The sequence below is a fragment of the Rhinichthys klamathensis genome, unplaced genomic scaffold (genome assembly GCF_029890125.1).
Source record: "Rhinichthys klamathensis goyatoka isolate OS25496 unplaced genomic scaffold, OSU_Roscu_1.1 h1tg000105l_1, whole genome shotgun sequence".
Lineage (NCBI taxonomy): Eukaryota > Metazoa > Chordata > Actinopteri > Cypriniformes > Leuciscidae > Rhinichthys > Rhinichthys klamathensis.
This window is the reverse complement of record NW_026606644.1, coordinates 452,972-478,769: the sequence shown is the minus strand read 5'-3', so window position 1 is coordinate 478,769 and position 25,798 is coordinate 452,972. Positions and strand designations below refer to the sequence as shown.

Sequence of the window (25,798 nt, the reverse complement as noted above, 5' to 3'; positions counted from 1 at the left end):
GTCTTTTTTTTATCTTGTTTTATATAGAAAATATTATATGGTATAAATTATTGTTACACTAAATTATATTTTAGTGGGTGTGTCTTCTGTAAATCATAGTAAAAAAGTATGAATAGAGTGTCACGTTTTGGGTTTTGTTTCTTGTCATTGTCATGTTTCTGTGTCTTGACATGTGATTCCCTGTTTGTCATGTGATCCTGCCATGTGTCTTGTCATTGGTTAATCATCTTATCATTGTTCACAGGTCTTCCTTGTCTTGTAATTAGTCTGCTAAGCCCTCATGTTTGCACTGTGTCTTTGTCGAGTATTGATTTTGTCGTGTATCCGCTGTTGGGAAGCCCTGTCCTTGTTCTTGTTTTCAGTTTCATGCCTTGCCTTGCCTTTGTTTTATGTTTGATCATGTTTTGGAATTAAAGTTGCTTTTAGGTTCTCACTTCAACTTGCTTCCAGAGGATTCCTTACAGATAGTCTTTATTTTGATAAGAAAAATATAAGTTAAACAGGACAATCTAACTTATGGGGAGAAAACAAAATTTAAAGCTGTATAATGTATTACACTTTTATTTATTTTTTGATGCTTGAAAACTTTTTCATCTTTTACCCATGTACTTACACAAACACCATTTAAAACGTATATTTTTTATTTAAACCTGTTTTGAAGGGGAGCATCATTTGTTTGGATACGTTTATATATTTTGTATCTAATACAATGAAAGTCAAAATTTCAATACTGTTTGGGGTGACTAACCTCTGGGGTTTTTATTTGGTTTTACAGTCATATAATTATGGACCCAGATGATGATGTCATGGACACCTCTCCATATGGAGAGTCATATGGAGATTCAGATTGTGTCAATCCTGCAGTCACACATCAATATACAGATGACATCATGGACAATCCTCAGGTAACAAATCAAAAACCAGAGGATGTCTTGGAGAATCCTCTGACACATGATACAAAACACACAGAAACTCCAAACAAAGACAATTATGATCCAGTTGTGACAGACTCAACCACTTCAGTTCCTTGCACATCACCTGATCAAGATCCTGGAGTAAAGACCTCAAATAAAGCACATGAAGAATACAAGGTAAAAGTGATACCTCTCTTAAAATATGTTCCAAAAAGGGGGTTTCTCAGTAATGCCATAGAAGAACCATTTTTTGCTCCCCGTCCAAAAAAACCCTTCAGTGAACAGTTCTAAAAACAACCTTTATTTCTTCTTAGTGCAAAGTATATTTTAATAATAAAACATTTTTAATAATGAATGAATTTGTACAATGGAAAAGTTCCATGGATGTTAAAAGTTCTTCATGGAACCAGATGCCAAAAAATAAACTTTATTCATTCTTTGAGAGTTTTATATATTTATATATATTTATTTTTTAAGAGTGAAGAGTGTAATTTGAAAAGAAATTAAATGTCTTTATTCTCAATGTTCTTGAGAATAATTACATGTAAGTCCCAATATATTTTCAATAAATTTTCCTTCTAATTCACAAGTTTGGCTATTTCACCTACTCAGAAGTGCAAACAAGTGTGACGTTCAGATGTCCTCATACTTTTGGCCACATGGCATTATGTATACAAATGTTTACTCATGCACAATTATACAACTTTTAAAAGTCATGGTTATAAGAAACAGATCATTTGTTGTTGTTTCTCCAGGATAATGTGAAGCCAATAGAAGAAGGGAGTAACCTGGAACCTGATGGTAATACAAACACAGGTATAGTACTAGTACATGTGTGCTCAGGCTTTAAAGGGACAATGTGTAGGAATTTCTCTCATCTAGCGGTGAAATTGTATTTTGCATTCAAACGAATTGTGCTCTCCAGCGCCTTGCTTTTTCAACTGCGTGTTGCATCTACGGTAGCCATTATGTACCAAAGAGCAATGGCAGGATGTCTTCTAATAGCACTTCGTCGAGTTTTCCTTCGGGTGAACAGGTTTGTTATTTCAAACAAACTGCAACTTGACACAACGAGCAAACGAATGTTACAGTATGAATTACTGACTGTGAAAAACACAAACTATTGTAATTAGTAGTTATGCCTTATGTAGCGTTTATACGCCCGTATAAATATGACTAATTATTATTCAGAATCGCGTGTATAATTCTATCGCGTGTGTTTGTTTGTGTCGTGACTGAGTTTCGCTGGCCAAATAGTTGGGCGTGGCCTGCTGTATTCATTAACAGGGTATTAGGTGTGTATAAAACTGGTTAGTGCACCGCGGCAGCGGTCGCGGCTGCCCTCGTGTGAAGCCCTCATCGTGTGAAGACCAAAGAGTGTAAAGACCAGCGACTCTACCTGTGCGACTCCACCGAGCAAGGACACCGACAAAGCACTTGAGTATTAAATTCTTCTTGTTTATTTATTATTGTTTCCTTTCTCTTCTACACACTTTTCTTTGAATCTTTCTGTTTGTAAGCTCCTTTTCACTATGTGTTTTCAAATCTCTACTATTACTAACATACGTAAATCAAACGTCACACGTCAGAGGCGGTGCAATCCTAACAATCTCCGTACCCTTCCGGTGTCTTCTAATACTTTATTCTCTTTTCCTATTGGTCTCTGGAACTGCCAGTCCGCTGTTAACAAAGCTGATTTCATTACATCTATTTCTAGTCATTCAGGTCTCAGTCTATTGGCCCTGACTGAGACCTGGATCAGACCAGAGGACACTGTCACACCTGCTGCCCTCTCCACTAACTTCACTTTCTCACACACCCCCCGTCTGACCGGAAGGGGTGGTGGTACTGGTCTGCTCATCTCAAATGACTGGAAATTTGATCCTCTACCACCTCTATTTGACAACAGCTCATTTGAATCACATTCAATTACCATCACTAGTCCTATAAAAATCCATTTTGTAGTTGTATATCGTCCCCCAGGTCAACTTGGCAGTTTTTTGGAGGAGCTTGATGCGCTACTCTCATCCTTCCCAGAAGATGGTACTCCTCTTGTAATTCTTGGAGACTTCAACATCCACCTAGAAAAACCTCAGGCTGCTGATTTCCACACCCTGCTTGCATCATTCAACCTCAAACGAGTATCTACTGTGGCTACTCACAAATCAGGTAACCAATTGGACCTCATCTACACGCGCTACTGCTCTACGGACAATACACTGGTCACTCCACTGCACACCTCAGATCACTTCCTCCTCACTCTCAACGTCAACCTGCCTCAGAACACAACACACACTCCTCCACAGGTCACCTTTCGACGAAACCTACGCTCACTTTCACCCTCTCACCTATCCTCTTTGGTCTCATCCACACTTCCTCCACCTGATCAGCTCTCAACACTTGATACTAACTGTGCAACTGATACTCTTTTCTCCACTTTAACATCCTGCTTGGACAACTTCTGTCCCCTTTCCTCCAGGCCAGCCCGCGCCACACCCTCTGCCCCCTGGTTAACTGATATTCTTCGCGAACATCGTACTAAACTCAGGGGTGCAGAGAGAAAGTGGCGCAAATCGAAAGATTCGACAGACCTGGGTCTTTATCAATCCCTTCTCTCTTCCTTCTCTGCTAATATCTCTACTGCTAAAATGGCTTACTATCACAACAAAATCTTCAATTCTTCTGACTCTCGCATGCTTTTCAAAACCTTCTCCTCTGTTCTTAACCCTCCTCCTCCTCCTCCTTCATCAACCCTAACAGCTGACGATTTTGCCACATTCTTCATAGAAAAAACAACCACCATCAGCGGCCAATTTACCAATCCACAAACTGACACACACATTTTTCCAACAAACGCACACATTCTACCCTCCTTCTCTCTACTTTCAGAGGCGGAAGTCTCTAAACTCCTCCTTTCCAATCGCCCTACTACCTGTCCGCTTGATCCTATCCCCACTAATCTACTTCAAGCCATTTCTTCCTCAGTTGTACCCACACTCACGCACATCATAAACACCTCTCTTCACACTGGTACCTTTCCCACAGCTTTTAAGAAGGCTCGAGTAACCCCACTGCTTAAGAAACCCAATCTAAATCCAGCACATCTAACAAGTTACAGACCGGTATCTCTTCTTCCATTTGTCGCGAAAACACTTGAACGAGTTGTTTTCAACCAGATCTCCTCCTTTCTTACACAGAACAACCTCTTGGACGACAATCAGTCTGGTTTCAAAAGCGGACACTCAACTGAGACTGCCCTGCTCTCAGTAATTGAAGCTCTGAGACTGGCAAGAGCAGCTTCCAAATCCTCAGTCCTCATCCTGCTGGATCTGTCTGCTGCTTTTGACACAGTTAACCACCAGATCCTCCTGTCAATCCTAAAGATGAAGGGCATCTCGGGAACTGCACTCCAATGGTTCGAGTCTTACCTCTCAGGTAGGTCCTTTAGGGTGTCGTGGAGAGGTGTGGCGTCTAAGACCCAACATCTAGCTACTGGGGTGCCTCAGGGCTCAGTGCTTGGACCACTCCTCTTCTCCATCTACATGACATCACTAGGATCTGTGATTCAGAAACATGGCTTTTCCTATCATTGCTACGCTGATGACACACAACTCTACCTCTCTTTCCAGCCTGACGATCCGACGGTAGCTGCTCGTATCTCAGCCTGCCTGACAGACATCTCTGGCTGGATGAAGGACCACCACCTTCAACTAAACCTTGCGAAGACAGAGCTACTTGTGGTCCCGGCCAACCCAACACTTCATCACAACTTCTCCATTCAGCTAGGCTCGTCATCCATAACTCCATCAAGGTCAGCTAAGAACCTTGGGGTTGTAATTGATGATCAGTTGAAATTCACAGACCACCACATTGCTAGAACTGCCCGGTCCTGCAGATTTGCCTTGCACAACATTAGGAGGATCAGGCCCTTCCTTACAGAGCATGCCACACAACTCCTTGTCCAAGCACTTGTTTTATCCAGACTGGACTATTGTAATGCTCTCCTGGCTGGTCTTCCAGCTTGCTCTGTCAAACCTCTACAATTGATCCAGAATGCTGCAGCCAGAGTAGTCTTCAATGAGCCGAAGAGAGCACACGTCACTCCTCTCCTCACACAATTGCACTGGTTGCCAGTTGCCGCTCGCATTAAATTCAAGGCACTGACGTTTGCCTACAGAACAACCACTGGCACTGCTCCCTCTTACCTAAACTCATTACTTCAGACTTATGTGCCATCCAGAAACCTGCGCTCTGCTAGCGAATGTCGTCTTGTGGTACCATCTCAAAGAGGCACAAAATCTCTTTCTCGGACCTTTACCATGGCTGTTCCCTGTTGGTGGAATGATCTGCCTAACTCAACCAGAGCTTCTGAGTCAGTAGCCACTTTCAAGAAACTGCTGAAGACATATCTTTTTCGGCAGCACTTGATTCAGTAGAATTAACACTTTCTCTTCTCTTCTATTCTATAAAAAAAAAAAAAAAAAAAAAAAAAAAAAAACCTGCACTAAAATTAAACTGAGAGGGGTTATAGCACTTACGTATTGTTGTCCTACTGTTAGTTTAACTGCTTCTATTGTTCTCATTTGTAAGTCGCTTTGGATAAAAGCGTCTGCTAAATGAATAAATGTAAATGTGAATGTCATAACGGATTATGATCAATAATTAATAATTTGATTATTTTCAGAATTTATTGTTGCAGAATCAATATGATCATTTTATCAGTTCATTCAATGAACGGAAAGCATAAACAATTATTAATTCTAGGAAATATAATATCTTCCTGGCCAAGAAAGACTAATTCCCAGCTAACAGCTAAATTAAGAAATATTTCACGGGTAAAAGCATAAGTAGCTTAGATCGCAGTTCAAGACAATAAATTCGTAAGCACATAACACAAGTACTGCTTTTCTTTTCAAATACAAACAATACTTTATTGATTATAAGCCTATGACTAACACATAAAACTAATATCTAACACACACAAACAATACCTTATTGATTATAGGACTAACACATAAGACTAATATCTAACACAAACACACGCACACGCATTCATACGAGTTGCAGAAAGACAGAGAGTGAGGAAGAATGAGTTTTAGGAGTCAGATGGTGAGATTCCAAGTTTCTATATGCACTTAAAAGACATGACCTGAACGAACCATCAATCATCGATTTAACCCTTCTATCGTTTCTTAGGCAGGTTATTCAATTTTATATTAAACGCCAGTTTAGCTAGAGTCAGGAGGCTACTTGCTTGTCCTTGCTTTGGGGTTCCCTTTTGTCAGTGTAAAGCGGTTTCCCGGGTCCGTTGTTCGGCTGGCGGTCTCCTCGTGCTTGCTAGATCTTGGGCAGCCAGTCACGTGGTGCGTTGGCGGACGGATGAAAGTCTTTGAAGTTGGTAGCGCATTGCAGTCGAAACGTTTTCGAAACTTTGCAGCAAAACTTAACTTAGAACCGAGACTTTTAACGAAAAGAAAACAAAGGAAAAGAAAGGAAAGTGAGACGAGTTGAGATGGCTTGAATGAAGATGTTTTAAACCCTGATTTTGAGTTGGGTCATTTGTCTCTATGCGACTACATGGTTACTATAACCATCGTCTGCTCCCCGTCCCCCCGACTTGTTCTGCCGAGACCTTTTCCGAGGGAGCAAGAGCACCAGAGAGCAGAGGGCAAGAGCCCCAGAGAACCAGAGAGAGCACACAAGAGAGCGATTCTGTGTTTGGGTCTAAGATTTTGAACTCAAAGTTTGTCCAACCTCCCGGATGGGTTCTGGCCAATTAGACAGTGGCCCTATTTCATGTAAATCATGTTATCTATGATCTCCTTGTTCTCCAGTACTAGCAGAGAGAACAAAAGGCCACAATTTAGACATTATTACTATTATACGAATACCAAACATTTTACACAGATTTCAATCGAGCCATCTTTTGAATTAAAAACATACAATCCTGCTGACATGAAGCACGACACACTTTCATTCACACCTCTAATATTCATAACAATTAGGAATTGTTATGGCATCTAAGCATATTAGGCACACACATATAACATAGAATAACATAGAATTGTGCAGTTGCATGATGTTTGAATATAAGTCCATCGAGAATTGTTCTGGAATGAGTTTTATGGATTTTGATATGTAAAGTGTGTATGTGTAACGTTTATGGGGTTTAAGCCATTCCGGTCTGGAGAGTTCCTGCTGAAGTCTGTTTTGTTCACATATCATGAGACCTTGGTTCTTAAAGAAAGGCTAGTCTGTTTAGTCGCAGGGGTCAGGTGACTTCTTGTTAGGGCCTCTTGTTTCACCATTTCTGAACAGATCTGTTCTTGCCAAATTCTAAAACATTGACGACGTTCTTCCTTTAGTTAAAGGCCGTGTTGCAGGGTTAATTTTTCAACTAATTTGTGCAATTTGCTTGTTGGTAATACACATTTAAACTGTTATCCATTGTATTTTATGTTGTTGGGTATCACAAAACGTAATATAATACGAAAAATTACAGCGGTTTGCAACGATTCTCCTTTCCACCACAATGCATTGGATGACGTCACCTTGGGGAGAGAATTTACCAAAGCCCGCCTTGAGAGCATTAGAGTGACTAGAGAGACGAGTAGTAGAGACGAGAGTATTCAGATAGCGCAGATTATAGATCAATAGATAAATACATAGATATAGGTAAATAGATAGTCTAGATATATAGATAGACAGACAGATATATAGATAGATAGGCTAGTATGCGGCAACTGCACATCCAATGGCACGTGCGACCAATGAGCCAACTCTACATTGTCAATCTACCTACTATGTATATTTCTATCTATTTATCTATCTAGCTGCTAGCTATCTATGCTAACGTTTATGCTATCTGGATGTCTGCCTATCTCTCTCTATACTGCCCACACAAGCACTTGCCAAACAGCGACCGGACAGCGACAGACACGCGGCGGCTACGTTTGCAACAACATTTTCACCGGAGGAAGAGATAAACACTTAGAAACGCCAATATAGCTAGCATGATGCCTTCTATTTCTAGATGACAAAGACCAAGTTTACCAGTACTAGACACTATGACAAAGGTTACCGGTACTTATCTGAACTAACGTCATGATCACTGCCACTAGATATAAAGAAAACGTTGATTTTTCACTCGGTCCTATTCAATGACAGTAACAATATATATATGTGTGTCGTTATTGTGCACTGCTGCTCGTACTAGCTCCAGTGCTCATTGCTGCGGTGCTAAATGATAGCAACTCACCAGGACACTTCACCAACTCTTCCTCATCCCAGTCAGTCGCCATAGTTCTAATACTAGGCTGAGAATGTCTAATACGGGCTCTGATACTAGGCTGAGGCTGCCTTTCCTCCACTTCTCCCCATGACGTCATCGCCGAATCGCGTAAAAAAAACCGTTAATACCAAAAACGTAAAAAAACTGGTCTTTAAGACCATTTTTGAGACATTTTAAAAAGGATATACATATCCTGGGTGATTTATGTACCCATTAATCGACAGTGGTGGTTAACCTGCAACATGGCCTTTAAACAACAAAAGGTCTTTTGGCTTCACAGCCTGAGGTAATCTGGAATATGCAGCCTCCTGTGTTTGATTATGTATGAAAGCTTCAATTGTGTTTGGTTCATTCTCGATGTCGCTACACTTCTTTATTCGTTATATTTTCTGAAGTACGTGCATTGTTAGATATCATCATCATCAGATGATAACGGTGCAATGCAGCCTTTTAAATTTGCCGGGGCCGTGACAAGCGCCTCTCTGCTCTGCTCCTCCGTTTCTGCTGCTTTCAGTTACGTGACGATGGCTCTGAACGAAAACGCGTTGTGGAAACGTGCTGGCCTTGTACTTTTTGACCCTCTCTGCTATTATAGTTTTTCAAGATGGCGGAACGACATGGAAGCCTCCGTGGACCTGTATATATAAAGATGATAAATTCTTCGTTTATGAGGATAAGTCAGATAATTGGCAGAGGTATCTGTTCACCATTGAGGACATATTTATGAATAAAAATATTGATTTTAGATTATAAAATACCTAAAAAAAAAACACATTGTCCCTTTAATGATTCATCTCACAGCAATAAGAATAATAAATGTGCATGTATTAGCAGAAAGCACCATTACAATATCTTATATTGTGGCGTTATTCTTATATTATCTGTATCTGAGAACAGTTCTGTGTTGTTTGCTTTAGATCACGGTGATCCCGATTTGACTTTAGCATTGTTTGGAAGCTCTGAGGCAGTGCAGATCGGATGTGACAACATTCTCCTCGGAGAGAAAAAACCCTGTCTTAAAAACACAGAATTCCCCATGATCATTCCAATACAGAGGAAGATATCAGAACATCATGTCTCTGTGATCAACATGATTGACTCACATGAGACTGATCTCAAACCTCTCGATAATGTTATTGGTCATCTAGTGAACGAAAGTGAAATTCATGCCTTCATCTTTGTTGTGCGACTTGGACAGTTGACAGATGAGGATAAGATGGGCATTGAATGGCTACAGAGAATATTTGGTGACAGAGTTCTTTCATTTGTGATTATTCTCTTCACCCATGAGCGAGAGGAAGAGTGTGACACTATTATAGATGACTTAAAGAACAACTCTGTTCTGGAGCAGCTGCTGGAGAAATGTGGAGGAAGATATCACATCTGCAGCAAGAACATGAACAAACAATCAGAGATGAGAGAATTGATTGACAGGATAAAACAGCTGTTCACTGACAATAATCAGCAGTTCTACACCAGAGAGATGTACAAGCCTTCAGGAGACCTGCCAAACAGTGAAAATCAAAGTGGTAACACATGCTATGTTGATTTTTGTCTTACGTTTACCACAACTCCATTTTAACATGTTCATTCGAGATTGAATATTAATACTGATATATATTTGATATATATATTATTGATTATATATTATGAATCATATATATTATGATTCATGTGGAAGTTGTTGGTGGAATTATGACTCTAATTTAAATAAGAAAATCAACATGATTCCATTAAGTGGTACTATAATACATTTCCATTTTAGTTCAGTTAGTAAGTGCTAGATTCAACTTTTTCTTTGAATCCTTGAGTCAAGCACTATTAAAATATATAAAAACATTTAGAATTGCACAGTGAAGAAACATTTTTCCACCATTTTAAATTTTCTGGAAAAAAAATATATATTTTGTCCATTTTGCACAAAACTTGTTTGTTTACTTCTTTAAAAAGTTTTTTAATAAGTAAATATATTAATCAGATGTCACATATTGTTATCGAATTTAGCTATATCTGCCAAATACAATGTCCAAAGTTTATCTGACTTTCTAATTTGTTAAAAAAAACATACCTTTTCGAATTCCTCCTAGGCTTAAATTAGCCTAATTAAAAGAATCCACTCCTAAGAGGCATTTGAATAGGAAGTAGGTCACACTGTCTGTTTTTGATTAGTATCAAAAAAATCACCAATGAATCATTTGCTCTGTTTTCATAAAATGAAGGTGCAGAAAGAGAACCAAGCATCGGTAAAACTAACACAGAGCCTTTGGGGACCTTGATCCAAACTGATAAAGACAAACAACAGGTAAGAAGTTATATGCATATTATTTTCAGAAAATTATTCATAAATTAGTCTATTCCACTGTGATCTCACGAGTATTCGTATATATTTAAATTCTGTTTATGGGTCTACCACACGTAGGCTACATTTACTTACATTTGCACATCTAAAATTTGCATAGCATCCAAAACATAATTTGCATATGAGAAAAAATGTAGATACATACAAAAATTAATATTTTAAAATTAATCATCCTTATTGAATCTATGCATATTGAATATCTATTAATTAAAGTAATTCATCAGTTCCCTATCGGTCAGTCACTACAACGTAGGTCAGACTGACCAATAGGAATCTCGCTAGAGAGGCCAATCTACTTCGAGTGAAACTAAAACAAGCCAATGCACGTTGGCGTGCAATCATTTGCATCAGCTGTGCAGCCTCGCAGCGTGGGTATTTAACAAGCAGCTGTTTGATTGCACACTAGCTTTTTGCTTCGGAGCCAAACGCTTCATGCTGACTACAGAGTGTGACTCTACGAGCCTCTTCGTTAGATCTCTCGGGTGCGGGCGTTACAGCACGGCAGCGCGAGCAGTCTTCCTCTCTTTTCTGTCTCTGTCTTTTTGTTTTGTGTTGAGCAAATAAAAAAAAAAGCTGTTTTAACAGCTGGTAAGGTGCGCAGTTCAGCGCTCAAAGGCTGTTCTCACAGCCGGTAAGACCTGCCAGCGAGAGAGAGAGACGGCGCGCAGACGGGTGCACATTCCCGTCATTGTTCGCGTGACTGTTCCCCTGCGTGCTTCAGCACTAGTGAGAGTAGTCCCTAAAAGAGCAAACACAGATAGAGAGCGTCTTTTTAAAGATGACTTTCTATCTGTGTGTTTCTGGATGCGGTCGTTACCTGGGCTCACAGGATGGTCACAAACGCTGCCTCCTGTGTCTGGGTATTAAACACGCTGAGGCAGCGTTTGTGGATGAGTCATGTACCCATTGTGGGAAGATGACCATCGCGGAGCTGCGGTCGAGACTCTTGCTCCTGCAAAGGGGCGGAGTCCCCGTGCCTCTGCCTCGATCCAATCCTCCTCAGAGGGTTGCTTCGGGCGGTGGCGCGGGTGACCTGAGGATCACGGTGAGCACGTCTCCTTCGGGGAACCAACCCCCTAGGAGCCCTCACCCCTCTCATGCCCCGCAGCCAGTTGAGCTTCCATTGGAGAAAGCTGGACCATCCTCGAGGTGTGTACCGGTTGTCTCCTTTGGGGCTCCCAGTGAAGACCAGATGTCGATCGCTGCATCGGAGGGTGGGTCAGACCTCTCTGCGGACGACGACTCGGCACCGCTGCCTCCTTCGGGGGTGCCAGCAGTGCCTGAGACGGACCCGGAGATGATGGCCATACTTTCCCGGGCCGCCAACGGGGTCGGGCTCGTGTGGAATCCTCCACCGTGTCCCGAACCCTCGAGGTTGGACGATTGGTATCTCGGGGTAGCGCACGCTGGTTCTCAGCAACCCACCCCAGTGCCTTTCTTCCCGGAAGTGCATGAGGAGCTTACGGGGACATGGATGGCACCTTTTACTGCCAGAAACCATTCCGGTGGCTCCTCCTCCCTCACCACCCTTGATGGCGGGGCGGCTAAGGGATACACGCGCATCCCGCCAGTGGAACGGGCCGTTGCTATGCAACTGTGCCCTAACTCCACTTGGCGTGGAGAACCGTGTCTCCCTTCCCGGGCCTGTAAGTACTTGTCGGATTTAACCGGCAAGGCTTACAAGGCCTTTGGCGAAGCTACCTCTGCCATGCACGCCATGGCGTTGCTGCAGGTCCATCAGGCCAAGGCACTGAAGGACCTGCACGAGGGTGGTCACGATCCCCAAGTTCTTCAGGAACTTCGCATCGCGACGGACCTCGCGCTTCGTGCGACGAAGGTGACCGCGCGGTCGGTGGGTCGTGCGATGTCCACCATGGTGGTCCAGGAACGCCATCTCTGGCTGTGTCTGGCTGACATGAGGGAGTCTGACAAACTCCGGTTTCTCAACTCCCCTGTTTCCCAGACCAGCCTCTTCGGCGACGCGGTCGAGAACTTCGCCCAGAAGTTCTCGGCTGTACAAAAGCAGACGGAGGCCATCAGACACATCCTGCCGCGGCGGCCAGCTCCACCCCACCCCACCGCCTGCGGCACCTCAGTCTGCTCGTCGCCGAGGGCGTCCTCCTGCGTCTGCCCCTGCTCCCGCGCCACAGCAGCAGCCTCCACCTAAGCAGCGCCGTGGATCCAGTCGCAGGCAGGGCGCCCCGCCCGTCCAGGCCCCCGCCAAGAGGGGCGGCAAAGCCAGGGGTAAGCGGCCCTAGGACGGGCGACCCAGAGATGGAAGGGACTGCTCTCCAGGAGACGATGACCACATCGCTCCCTCCCCCGGAAGAGGGCCGGGTGGACAATCCTTTGTTTCATTTTGTTTGTGTTCCACCGCTGGCCCAAATTTTCAATAAAAGAGCAGTTTCTACCATCAGTTTCTACCATCAAGAGGACCCGGAGAGCAGTGGGGGGACAGAATCCTCACCACTCTCATCCGCCTCCTCTGTCGCCAGTGAGCAGCAGTTTGCAGTTCGAGAACGCCACCGAGCCGCTTCCTGCACCTCCTGCCCCGTGGAACCAGGTAAGTGTCCTTGTCTCCCCGTGTCTTCATGAAAGTCACAGAGGGGGCCCTTGTTCCCATGAGAGAACAGGGCATTTGCCTCCTCAACTATCTCGACGACTGGCTCATACTTAGCACACTCTCGAGATCAGTTATGCGAACACAGGGACCTCGTGCTCACGCACCTCAGCCAGTTGGGCCTTCAGGTCAACTGGGAAAACAGCAAACTTGCCCCTGTGCAGAGGATCTCTTTTCTCGGTATGGAGTTGGATTCGGTCGCACAGACAGCGCGCCTCACAGAGCAGCGCGCTCAGTCGGTGTTGAACTGCTTGAACACGTTCAAAGGCAGGACGGCGGTCCCACTGAAATTTTTTCAGAGGCTCCTGGGGCATATGGCAGCGGCAGCAGCGGTAACTCCGCTCGGCTTGCTTCATATGAGACCGCTTCAGCACTGGCTTCACGGCCGAGTCCCGAGATGGGCGTGGCATCACGGCACTCACCGGGTGGCAATCACACCGGCCTGCCACCAGACCTTCAGCCCGTGGTCAGACCTCTCGTTCCTTCGGGCAGGAGTCCCCTTGGAACAGGTCTCCAGGCATGCTGTGGTATTCACAGATGCCTCCGCCACCGGCTGGGGTGCCACGTTCAACGGGCATGCAGTGTCAGGGGTGTGGACGGCTCCCCAACTGCATTGGCACATCAATTGCCTCGAGTTGCTAGCAGTACATCTCGCTCTGAGCCGCCTGAAAAGGCCGCTACAGGGCAGGGACGTGCTGGTCCGTACGGACAACACTGCGACCGTGGCGTACATCAACCGACAAGGTGGTCTACGCTCCCGTCGCATGTCGCAACTCGCCCGCCATCTCCTCCTCTGGAGTCAGAAGCGTCTGAGGTCGCTTCGAGCCATGTATGTCCCCGGTGTGCTCAACCATGTGGCCGACGAGCTATCACGAGCTGTGCTTCCGGGAGAATGGCGACTCCACCCCCAGGTGGTTCAGCTGATCTGGAGAGAGTTCGGAGAGGCTCAGGTAGACCTGTTTGCCTCTTCAGAGACCTCCCACTCCCAGTTGTTTTACTCCCTGACCGAGGGAACACTCGGCACGGACCCACTGGCACAAAGCTGGCCCCGGGGCCTCCGCAAATATGCATTTCCCCCAGTGAGCCTACTTGCACAGACACTGCAAAGTCAGGGAGGACGAGGAGCAGGTCCTTCTGGTGGCTCCCTATTGGCCCACCCGGACTTGGTTCCCAGAACTCATGCTCCTTGGGACAGTCCCTCCCTGGCCCATTCCTCTGAGGAAGGATCTTCTGACTCAGAGACGGGGCACCCAATGGCACCCGCGTCCAGACCTCTGGAAACTCCATGTCTGGTCCCTGGACGGGACGCGGAGGTTCTAGGTGACTTACCCCCTGAGGTACTTAACACCATCACTTCAGCACGGGCGCCGTCCACGAGACGTGTTTACGCCCTGAAGTGGAACCTGTTCGTCGAGTGGTGTTCTTCTCGCCGAGAAGACCCCCGAAGATGTTCGATAGGGTCTGTGCTTTCCTTCTTGCAGCAAGGGTTGGAGCGAAGGCTGTCTCCCTCCACCATCAAAGTACATGCTGCCGCTATTTCAGCTTATCACGACCACATGGCAAAACAGTGGGGAAGCACGACCTGGTCGTCAGGTTTCTTAGGGGGGCGAGACGATGAAATCCTCCTCGATCCCCCTCCATACCCTCTTGGGATCTTTCCCTGGTGCTTCGAGCACTTCAGGATGTTCCCTTTGAGCCTCTGCAGTCAGTAGACTTCTTTCCATGAAGACTTTGCTACTGGTTGCACTGGGCTCTGTCAAGAGGGTAGGAGACCTGCACGCATTTTCGGTCGACGAATTGTGCCTAGAGTTCAGGCCGGGTGACAACCATGTGTTACTAAGACCCCGGCCTGGCTATGTGCCCAAGGTTCCTACCACTCCCTTCAAAGACCAGGTAGTGAACCTGCAAGCGCTGCCTTTAGAGGAGGCAGACCCAGCCCTAGCTTTGCTCTGTCCCGTTCGCGCTCTGCGTATGTACGTGGACAGAACTCAAAGCATCAGGACCTCAGACCAGCTCTTTGTCTGTTACGGAGGCCAGCAGAGGGGAAAGGCTGTCTCCAAGCAGAGGATGGCCCACTGGATAGTGGATGCCATCGCCTTGGCTTACCAAGCTCAAGGCGTGCCCTGCCCGCTCAGGTTGCATGCACACTCCACGAGAGGCGTTGCATCCTCCTGGGCGCTGGCACGTGGCTCCTCGCTAACAGATATCTGTAGAGCTGCGGGCTGGGCGACACCTAACACGTTCGCTAGATATTATAGCCTACGTGTAGAGCCGGTCTCCTCCCGTGTTCTCACCCTAAACGGGTAGAAGCACCGAGAGGCCCGGCTCTGTCGGCTTGCTGCACCCTTCTGTGCACCCTTATTGCTCCAGAGTGAAAAACCTGTTGAGTCCTCCAAAAACCCCTCGGCCCGGACATGGCGGAGCGTCCAGGTGCCAGGCCTTTATCCGCTGAATCCTTGAGAACCGGATCTGGGCTGGGTTCCATATGTGTGACCCTACGGGATCCCATATGTGTATATTTTCCACGGCTGCTCCTAACGGAAGCCCGTGTCTTTCCCTTGGGCTAAGTCACCCACTATCTCATATGTAGTACAGCCTTCGGGCTAGTCCATATGTATTCCCCACACAACTCCTTGAAGTAAGTGGCTTCCGCAGCGTCCTCCTTCCTAACTGAAGGGCACGCTTTCCCAGTGTTATCCAATAATCTCACTGTATGGGTTATTACGGAACAACAGTGACAGATACACTCTGTGTAAAGCCTCCTCCTATCGTCCTTCCAGGCAAGAAGGTGTAGAGGCTTGCACGGGGCGCTGGATGGGGTGCAGCAGCTGTGGTGCTTTGGTAGGGATACCTATTGGTCAGTCTGACCTACGTTGTAGTGACTGACCGATAGGGAACGTCTCGGTTACATATGGTAACCCTCGTTCCCTGAGGCCATCCTTAAAAATATTCTTGTTTGCCGTAACCCGACCGACCCTGTCAAATTAGGACCGACCCAATTATTTTATTTTTTTCCCTTTTAGTCCGACCGACTTGCCGGTTGTAAACTTGCATTAAGACCGACCGATTTTTTTTTTACTCTTCAAACAACTAATACAAATGCAATAAAATAATATACATTTATTATAGTAAGTATTGTGAATATAAATTGCGTAGGCTACGTTCTTTCTTTTAAATAAAAACCCGTGGCATCATCTATTATGATTATGTTTACACCATTGGTTTACGCATGTCACACTATGGCCTGTGCGTTCGCTTCGTTTCATTCACTGTCAATGGTTCGCGCTCGGTGATGATGGCTGCGGCGCGGCTGCTTGTGAAATACATCTGTATGAGCCTATTTAGTCGCTCATTATTCGAAATTCTTAATGGTCAAATAGGGAATCGATGTTAACGGCCTATTCTCGGAGCCCGTCCAGCTCGTCATGACATGCCCACCGCGAACGCGCGTCACACAGCAATTGCAGGCTCTGACAAACAAACACACATAAGTGTGGGAAGCCAAACACACTGAAAGGGGGACGAAACGGCGCGGTGTGTTACAGAGTTCGCGCTGCGCTGACTTGTAATCTGCGTGGCTCAATGGACCGAGACGCGCGAGCGCGACAGACTCGACAGCGCAGGAGAAGTGTTTGCTTGCGCCAGCCAATGGTCAGCGGGGCGCGAACTAATCTCACCAGCGCCGCGCTGACCAATAAAACAGCACATCCCATACCGAAATGTACTAAATTGCACAAAAGAAAATCGACCATTCCATAATATGTCATGACTACTTAATAAGCCTATAGTTTCCTACAATGCGCCTAGCTATTTGACCACACTGATTTCCGTTAATAATAGCAGATGTTTATGGGTCAAATCTCTCACTCTCTCCCTGCAACTTTTTGTTACCCTCCTTTCCTGCCCCTAGACCAGAAAGGGGGCTTGTAACGGGTCAAATGTAAACGAATGGTGCCAAACGCGCTGTTTTATTGGTCGGCGCGGCGCTGGTGAGATTAGTCATTTTAATGTATTTGTTTCCCTCTGAAAATCCACTTTCATTGAAATCTAGTGGCTCCTTTTTTTTCTTCTTTTTTTTTGATTCTGCCTATTTTTTTCCAAATGAATGCAGCTGGAATTAATGCAATAAATATGTTTTTTTTTTTACAAAGATTTCAAATAGTTTGTGGTCTATAACCTGTATCATAATGAGGTTCGCAATGGTGCGCCCGAAGGCATGGGGGTTGAAGACCCAGTCAGTGACGTCACGATATGAAGATTCTGAAGGCCTGAAGGCAGATTTCTTTGACCCTGGCAACGCATGATGGCTGAAATATGATTGGATAAAAGCGCTAAAATAAACATACACTACTGGAAGCAGCGCAACCAAGAGAAAAGCTATAAAATTAAGAGAATGAACTATTGGGAATAATTTAATACTCATTCATGGAAAAAATATATTAAAGTGCAAGTCAGTGATTCTGATAGTGTTTAGGCCAGCAGAGAAGGCCTTGCTGGCCCTGACAGCCCACCACTGGTTGAAGGCATCTCAGTATACAGATCATTGGATTTGTATATGACTTCCTACCTCCATATGCTTTAATTTTTCAGCTTTCAGACCCAGCCAAATGTCTATTATCAGTAGCGGCTGTAACTGTCAAATACTGAACTAGTTAAAAAAAAATTGCCGCCCAAGAATGGTTACGATTGGCTCTTACATGTCTTGTAACCAATTGCACAAGTCAGGATACTCAGCGATTAACAACTTATTCCATTCTATACCTCACTCAAAACAATTTAATTCCACCAATTTAATAAAATTATTAAGAAATGTTTAGGGTTAAGTTTACACTGTGTGCACAATTATTAGGCAAGTTGTATTTTTAAGGATTAATTTTATTATTGAACACCTACAGTGCTCTCAAAATGTTAATTAACCTCAATCCTGAATATTTAAGGAAGTAAAAGTGAGGTTTTGGCTTTCTTAGGAGAATATCTAAGTTGGTTGGGGGGGGGGGGGGGGGGTATAGCACTATTTGCTACAAAACGTTTGATGGTTCTGTGATCACGCCCCATATCTTAGCAATTTCAAGAGTGCTGCATCCCTCTGAAAGACTTATTACAATTTTTGACTTTTCTGAGTCAGTTAAATCTCTTTTTTGGCCCATTTTGCCTGACGAAAGGAAGCTGCCTAATAATTATGCACATCTTGATATAGGCTGTTGATCTCCTTAGGCCACACCCTCCCTCATTACACAAAAACACATCACCTGAAATGCTTGAATCCAATAAGCATTCAAGTTTACACAGCTTGGAGTTGGAAAAAATGCATACAAATTATGATATGGTCAAAATACTCACTTGCCTAATAATTCTGCACACAGTGTACAGATAGGAGTGGGATTAGCTCTAAAATATCTCTATAATAATGTATTGTAAAATTATTTGGCTCTGTACATTTATCTGACTGTTACTTTTTTATATTGTTTAAAAGTGGATTAATTTTGGGTTAAGGGTTCTACAATATATGTAAAAAAAAAAAGGTAACAAAAATTAGCTAGAGTTATATTCATGATATAACAGATTTTATGTTTCTCCAATTATAAATATGTAACAATTTTTACGTTTAAGATGCTGAAAATCGAATATTATATTGCAGCATACGTATATCCAAATGCACAAATATGCATGTTTTTATACCTGCAAATGTTACACACAAATATGCAATGAGATCAGGCTGCAAATTCATGTCAAATGTTCTAAATATATGAAATTAATATTGTACAAATTAACATTCTTTTCCATGGCTTATCAACTAATTATACTATTTATATCTATTATTTATCAGCTAGGTGCTGTGCAACTCATTGAGAGGCTTCAACTTCAAGGCAAACAACTGAGAACTGCAGATTTCCTTAAGCCAATTGTACAATCACAGTCCCAACAGTGTTGTGCAGAGGAGGAGCTGGCTTCAGTTTTTCTACAAAAATTGATGATGCTGGACTACAAAGCAAGATGCCTCCAGAGCAAAGAGAATAATGAAAAACATAACACACAACAATGGAACAATGACTCATCTGAAGATGATGGTGATGACTGTGATGATATTTTTGGAGAAACTGCTAAACCCTCTGATGAAAAAAACAAATTAGATGCTGTCCACTTATTGGATGTTCAGATGGCTGTGTTTCATTGTGCCGATAGTTTCCTAAAGCAGCTCATGGTGACTAAACTTTCACAGTGTCAATATGCTCTGCCTCTGCTTGTACCAAATCCATTCACACAACAGATTGAGTTCCCACTCTGGACATTTCGACAAATCAACAAGAGCTGGAAGACAACTGATGATAAAGGTAAAATCTCTAGCAAATTCCAGCCAGTCTACAAGGCAGAAACTCCAATGGTGGCTTTCTTCAGGTTTGGCCCTGTGAACTCATCCAAGTCTCAATGGATAAACAGCCTGATCAATGAAAAACACAACACATTCTTTCACAGGAACTGCCCAGGCAGCAGCAGAACCAGAGTATTGATGGATGGACTGGTGGAGATCGCCTGGTACTGCCCCTCTGGAAAGGAAACAGATAGATTTAATCATTGTGTTGCATTCTGTAACCTCCATGGTGATGCAGGAGCCAATGAGAAGCAGCTGGATATCCTGACTGAAATGGCTTCTGTAAATGTTGCTATTTTACCACAACTCAGCAAGGATGACAAAAGCATGACCAAGATCCAAAACTTCTTAAAGGACTCGAAGCCATTCATCTGCCTCCTTACTGATAATGATTCAGTTCTCACAAAAATACGGAAAGGGAATTACAAAATTGGTTTGAAAGACAGAAATCAGTCAGATGTATTTGAAGAAATCAGAAAAGCTATAAATAATGGGCTCTTGTCTTTTCAATCATCTCCCATTTTCAAGCTTGAAGACGTGGCCAAGTACTCCGGTATCAGTGTAGATGAGGACAATGATGAAGATCTCAGGAGAGGAAAAGAAGCAGCACAGCAGATGATGAGTTTACTGCAGGATAAAGATCTGACGGAAATCAAAGAATCATTTTTGCCATTGCAGGGAAAACTCTGGCATCAATGGTGCGAGAAGAATAAAGAACTTCATCGACCTACATTAGGAGAAACACATAAAGGGAGCAACATTGAAAAAAAAAAAAGTTCTAAACAATCAGAAATGCTGAAAATTCGTGAACAGCAACGGACATCTGTCTTAAGTCAGTTTATCCAAATCTTTATCCAAAACCTGAATTCACAAGCAGAAAACAAGCAGTCGTATTTTCTCAAATGGCTGGGAATCCTGCTGGATGACTACACCGCTGATAGTCTTTCAGCCCTTCTTCATCAATATGATGAAAAATGGTCAACAGTCCTAAATCTTAAAAAGAAACAGATTAAATCGAGAACTGCACAAGTAGAACTTGAAACAGTATCTGAGAAATTACAAGCTGCAACCTTTGGCTTGGAGCACATACTGAGAGAGATCGGTCAGATATTTGAATCGTGTTCATCTGTGAAGAGGAACAAGAAAGACATGAACTTTGACTTCTCTTCTCTCCCGAGTCTCGCAGCAGAGATGATGATGTCTGGATTTCCACTGGAGCTGATGGATGGTGATGCTGCCCATGTTCCTCTGATCTGGGTTACTGCTGTTCTTGATGCACTCATCCAGAAACTGGGAGACCAGAGAGTTTATGTGTTGTCAGTTTTAGGGATTCAGAGCTCTGGGAAATCCACCATGCTGAACGCCATGTTTGGGCTGCAGTTTGCTGTCAGTGCTGGCAGGTGCACCAGAGGAGCTTTCATGCAGCTGGTCAGAGTATCAGAGGAGATGAAAGCACAGTTGAAGTTTGACTATATTCTGGTTGTTGATACTGAGGGACTTCGTGCACTAGAACTGGCTGGAAGGTCAACAAGAAATCGTGACAATGAAATGGCCACATTTGTTGTTGGTCTTGGGAATATGACACTGATCAACATCTTTGGAGAAAACACAGCTGAGATGCAGGACATTCTTCAGATTGTTGTTCAGGCCTTCATGAGGATGAAGAAGATCAGACTGAATCCAAGCTGCATGTTTGTGCATCAGAATGTTTCAGATGTCACAGCCGGAGAGAAAAACATGGAGGGACGGAGACGACTGCAGGAGAAACTGGATGAGATGACGAAACTGGCTGCTAAAGAAGAAGACCGTGATACAGAGTTTTTCAGTGATGTCATTACATTTGATGTTCAGACTGATGTGAAATATTTTGCACAGTTGTGGGAAGGCAGCCCACCAATGGCACCACCAAACCCGGACTACAGCAGAAATATTCAGGAGTTGAAGGACACCATTCTCTCAAAAGCTTCTACATCTGGCGGAATTAAACTGTCTCAGTTCAAAATGCGTATTAGTGATCTGTGGAATGCACTGCTAAATGAAAACTTTGTGTTCAGCTTCAAAAACACACTTGAGATTGCAGTTTACAGACAACTAGAAACTAAGTACAGCGACTGGACATGGAGCCTCAGAAGCGCCATGCTGAGCATTGAAGACAAATTCTACAACAGAATTGCCAATGGAAAAATTAAGGTTCAAGAAAATGACTTGTTGGCTGACATGAGGATGACAAAAGAGAAGGTAGAAAAATCTATGATGTCTTACTTTGAGGAGGACAAAGACAAGGAAATTCTGTGTCAGTGGCGAGGAAGATTTGAAACCAGAATCAATGATCTTCATGATGACCTTGTAAAGGGAACAAAAAGAAAGTTAGATGAAGCAATTGAACAGAAAAAAGCCAGGGAAAAGCTGGATCAAAGAAGGACAGAGTATGAAAATAAGCTATTCAGTCGGAGCAAGGAATTAGCTTTAAGCCTGAGAAATACAGTAACAGATGAAAATATGCTGCTGAACAAGGAGTTTGACACAATGTGGAGCAAATGGGTCACTGAAATGACCAAAGATACTCCTCCACTGAAAGACCTGAACGTCTGGGAGGATGTGACTCGGATCTTATCTGAAAATCAGGAATTGACTCTTGTAAATGAGCGGTTTAATCAGAAAGACTATAAACTGATCGTCCACCGGAGTGATTATTGTGTCTACATGAGACTAAAGAAGCCTCTAGAGCATTCTGGTGAAGCTGTATCTTCAGAGAAGACTGGCGAGAGCTCTAAGAAAAGCAAGAGTGGATTCCTGCCATGGTTTGGTCAAACATTCATGTCAGGTATACAATATATTAGAGGGACTCAAAAGCCACCAGAGAACATGGACCTAAATGCTGAATGTCATAACTTGATAAGGCATCTGACTCAAATAGTTATTCAGGAGACTGAGATGATAATGAAGAAGTCACCAGTCGGAACACGAGGCTACAGTAATAGTTACATTCAGGAAATAACAGACTGTGTTCAAAAGTCAGTAAAGCAACATGAATCCATGAGCCAAAAATACACACTGAAGAAAGAGTTTAGCATAGATCTCAGTCTTTATGTTTGTGACATTGCAAGACAGATGTTTACTGAACTTCACAAAGAATTCAGAGAAGCAAATGACCCAAGAATTTATCTGGAGAAGCAGAAAGCTCAATATTGGAACATCTTCGAGAACTACTACAAAGGAGCGACAACAACAACCATACTGAGCGAATTCATCTACAGCAAACTTGGGCCATCCATCCTACAAGCGGTTTACAACAAAACTGCTATTGATTTGGCAGCACAGATGAGGTCTGACATACCAGCATTACGTGAAAACAGACCAAATCTGGAGAAACACATTCTGAAATCCCTTGCACGAAAGGAGGATTTTGGCCAGTACTTAAAATACATCCATAATCCTAGAGAACACTTTAAACAATTCATAAAAAATGAGGTGGACATATACTTCACCAAACAAAACAAAATGATTCTAAAACTTTTCAAAGGAAATCTGACACAAAAAGAGCTGATTGTAGGTAATGCGATTAAAACAGCTACAGTGGAGGTCAAGAGTCGGAGTGGAGACGGAAACATGTGGTTCAGATGTTTCACCACAACCCTGACAGATGAGCTGAAACTCACAGAGAACTCATGTGGGGATCTCAGCGAGATTAAAGACTTAGATTTCCTTGAGAAGCTTTTAAGTGACAGTCTGAAGAAAGGGACGAAGCTACAGAACAGCTTTACAAGCATTAATGACATGAAAATGTGCAGGAAAAGTCCAGATGAGATTTTGATTGACCACTTCTGTCAGTGCTGTTGGGTTCAGTGTCCTTTCTGTAAAGCCATCTGCACTCACACGATGGAAGGCCATCCTGGAGATCACTGCGTTCCTTTCCACCGCAGTACTGGAATGAAAGGGTGGTTTTACAGAAGAACAACACACTTGTCTGTTGATATCTGTACAACAGCAGTAGCGAGTGATGACGTTTTTTATCCAAATTCCTCAGAAGATACAGTCCCTTTTAAAGATTACAGAAAAGGAGGTTCTAAATATGCTAACTGGAGCATCACCCCAGATCACGCTGAGCTGCCGTACTGGAAGTGGTTTGTGTGCAAATTCCAGGAAGATCTGGAAAAGTACTACAGTAAAACATTTCAGGGAGATGGTCAGATTCCAGATGAATGGAAAAAGTACACAAAAAGGGATGCTCTGGATAGTTTGGATAAATACATGTAATGGAAAAGTAAACAAATGGCACTCTTCCAGACCCCTGTTTGCAGATGATGTTTTTCACACATTTTTTCTGAACTGGTAGATTCATTGTGCTTTGGAGTTTTTTTTTTCTGACAAAATGTATACTGCTATGTTTGTTGTGAAGTAACACTGATGTGCTTTTTATTTAGCATGGATCACTATCAAAGTGGAGAGACAAACATGCATGACTGTTAAAGCCAGTGGGAAATGTTTAATTAACTGTCTGCTCAACCAAATGGTTGAGCACATTTTGAGTCACTATATTTTATTGAGAGGAGTACCTAACTTAACTCAAGCTGATTGAGCCATCTCTACCATCTGGTTGAGGTATGTTATGCCAAAAAAAAATCCACTAGATGTCACAGTGTCAATCAACAGCACTTGTCACATCACTTCTTCTAACATGGATGTCAGAAACAAATAAATCACCCCAGCCATGTGAACTGTTTTTGGTGAAATTTTGCAAGCTAAGCATATATTCTTTTACATATTAGTATGTTTTTAATAATTTTTCAAAAACATGCTCAACCAAACGGTTGATTTGGCACATAGGTTAACTGTCACCCCCCTTTTTGAGAATGGACATTACAATGCACTATTAAAACTTGGTTGTAATTCAAGAATGCTTTGGAATAATTGTTTTAAAGACAACACTCAGTAGATTATGGCTGAAGTAAAAGCACTTCAAAAAATAAAAGTATAAAAAAGTTATGGAAGTTTTAAATTTACATTAAATCAAATATACTGTACTTAATATTTTTTCTTTTATATAAAATATATATTTAAAAAAATATTTTTTACTATAAAATTACTCTAAAATCAAAGCCATATATCTAACAAAGTTGTGTTCCAAATTTGAAGTTTATATCACAAAAATTGAAGTTCCCATGAGATTTTGTTTAGGCGTAATACCAAAAATGACATAAATTCCATTGAATTTAATTATGCATTCTGCTGTAACAAATTAATACATTTCTGACCAAATATCACTTCTGTCACAAAATATGGAACCTTGAGACTCAGACCTTTCTGACAATGTGTTTTGTCAAGATTAGAAAAGGTTTTGATTATAAATTATGATGGGCAATGAAAAAGTATGGCAAAGTATGTGTATGAATTCCGGTACCATTTTTTAACATTAAGTGACATCTCAACCATTTGGTAGAAGCCGATATTTTAAAAATGATGGTACTGTATGTGTTGAAAAAAAAATACATTGAGTGAGGTTACTAGCGACGTAAGTATAAGAAATGCAAACAAAAAAATGATCCATCACTTTTTTCATGGTGCTAACTTTAATTTTTTTCTGTCAAAATATTATACTCGGCTTATAAATAAAAAAAGATGTTTTATTTTTGTGATTACAGCTCCATGAAGAAATGATGCAATGTAATGCTGAAATTCAATAGATAAATTGATTGACAATTTAAATTGTGTTTACTGTTGTTGTTGATTTTATATTCTACATCATTGTGTAGTCATGTTGCTTGTATCTTAAAACCTCAACCAGGTTTCACTTATCAAAGATAAAAAAGCACCATGATTTCCTAGTTGTTAATCACTTTAATATTTAGAAAGCTCATACCTGCAGAGCAAAACTCTGACTGTGAGCTGTACTCATGGTTATCACAGACATGTAGTTCTACATGTTTTATTAAATTGTGTGATGATGTAAGTTCTGAATAAAGCTGAGTGAATTCATTGAAGTTTGATATCCTATATTTTTTGTTTAGCGCATACAGTAACACATAACCCTTAAGCTTTACCCTTATACTGTATAACAGAATGTGAAGAAAGTAAAAAACTATAAATGTGAATGCATTTATGAGCATGCTAGCTTTAGTGGTGGCAGAATACAAGTAAACAGAACAAGATAAACATGTTTATTGGAAAATACACATTTTAATAAAGTTTAAACTGCAAAGACATTTTTAACATGACAACATTTAAGTTTAAAATATCTAGCTAC

General features: G+C 42.6%; 1 protein-coding gene across 1 annotated transcript; it reads left to right on the top strand.

The window, feature by feature from the left end:
- Positions 1–832: 832 nt before the first annotated feature.
- On the top strand, positions 833–24,039 carry LOC130087211 (interferon-induced very large GTPase 1). Its single transcript, XM_056253442.1, has 5 exons — positions 833–1,091; positions 1,670–1,715; positions 9,123–9,734; positions 10,425–10,507; positions 19,012–24,039. The coding sequence occupies exons 1-5, from the start codon at positions 891–893 to the stop codon at positions 23,809–23,811; spliced, it is 5,742 nt and encodes a 1,913-aa protein (XP_056109417.1). The 5' UTR covers positions 833–890; the 3' UTR covers positions 23,812–24,039.
- Positions 24,040–25,798: the final 1,759 nt, after the last annotated feature.

Bases quoted from the DNA above. Each gene is read 5' to 3' on its own strand.
- LOC130087211 (XM_056253442.1), top strand. From the start codon at position 891: ATGGACAATCCTCAGGTAACAAATCAAAAACCAGAGGATGTCTTGGAG. The intron at 1,716-9,122 runs GTAATACAAACA...TGTTTGCTTTAG, and splicing joins GAGTAACCTGGAACCTGATG to ATCACGGTGATCCCGATTTG. The intron at 9,735-10,424 runs GTAACACATGCT...CATAAAATGAAG, and splicing joins AAACAGTGAAAATCAAAGTG to GTGCAGAAAGAGAACCAAGC.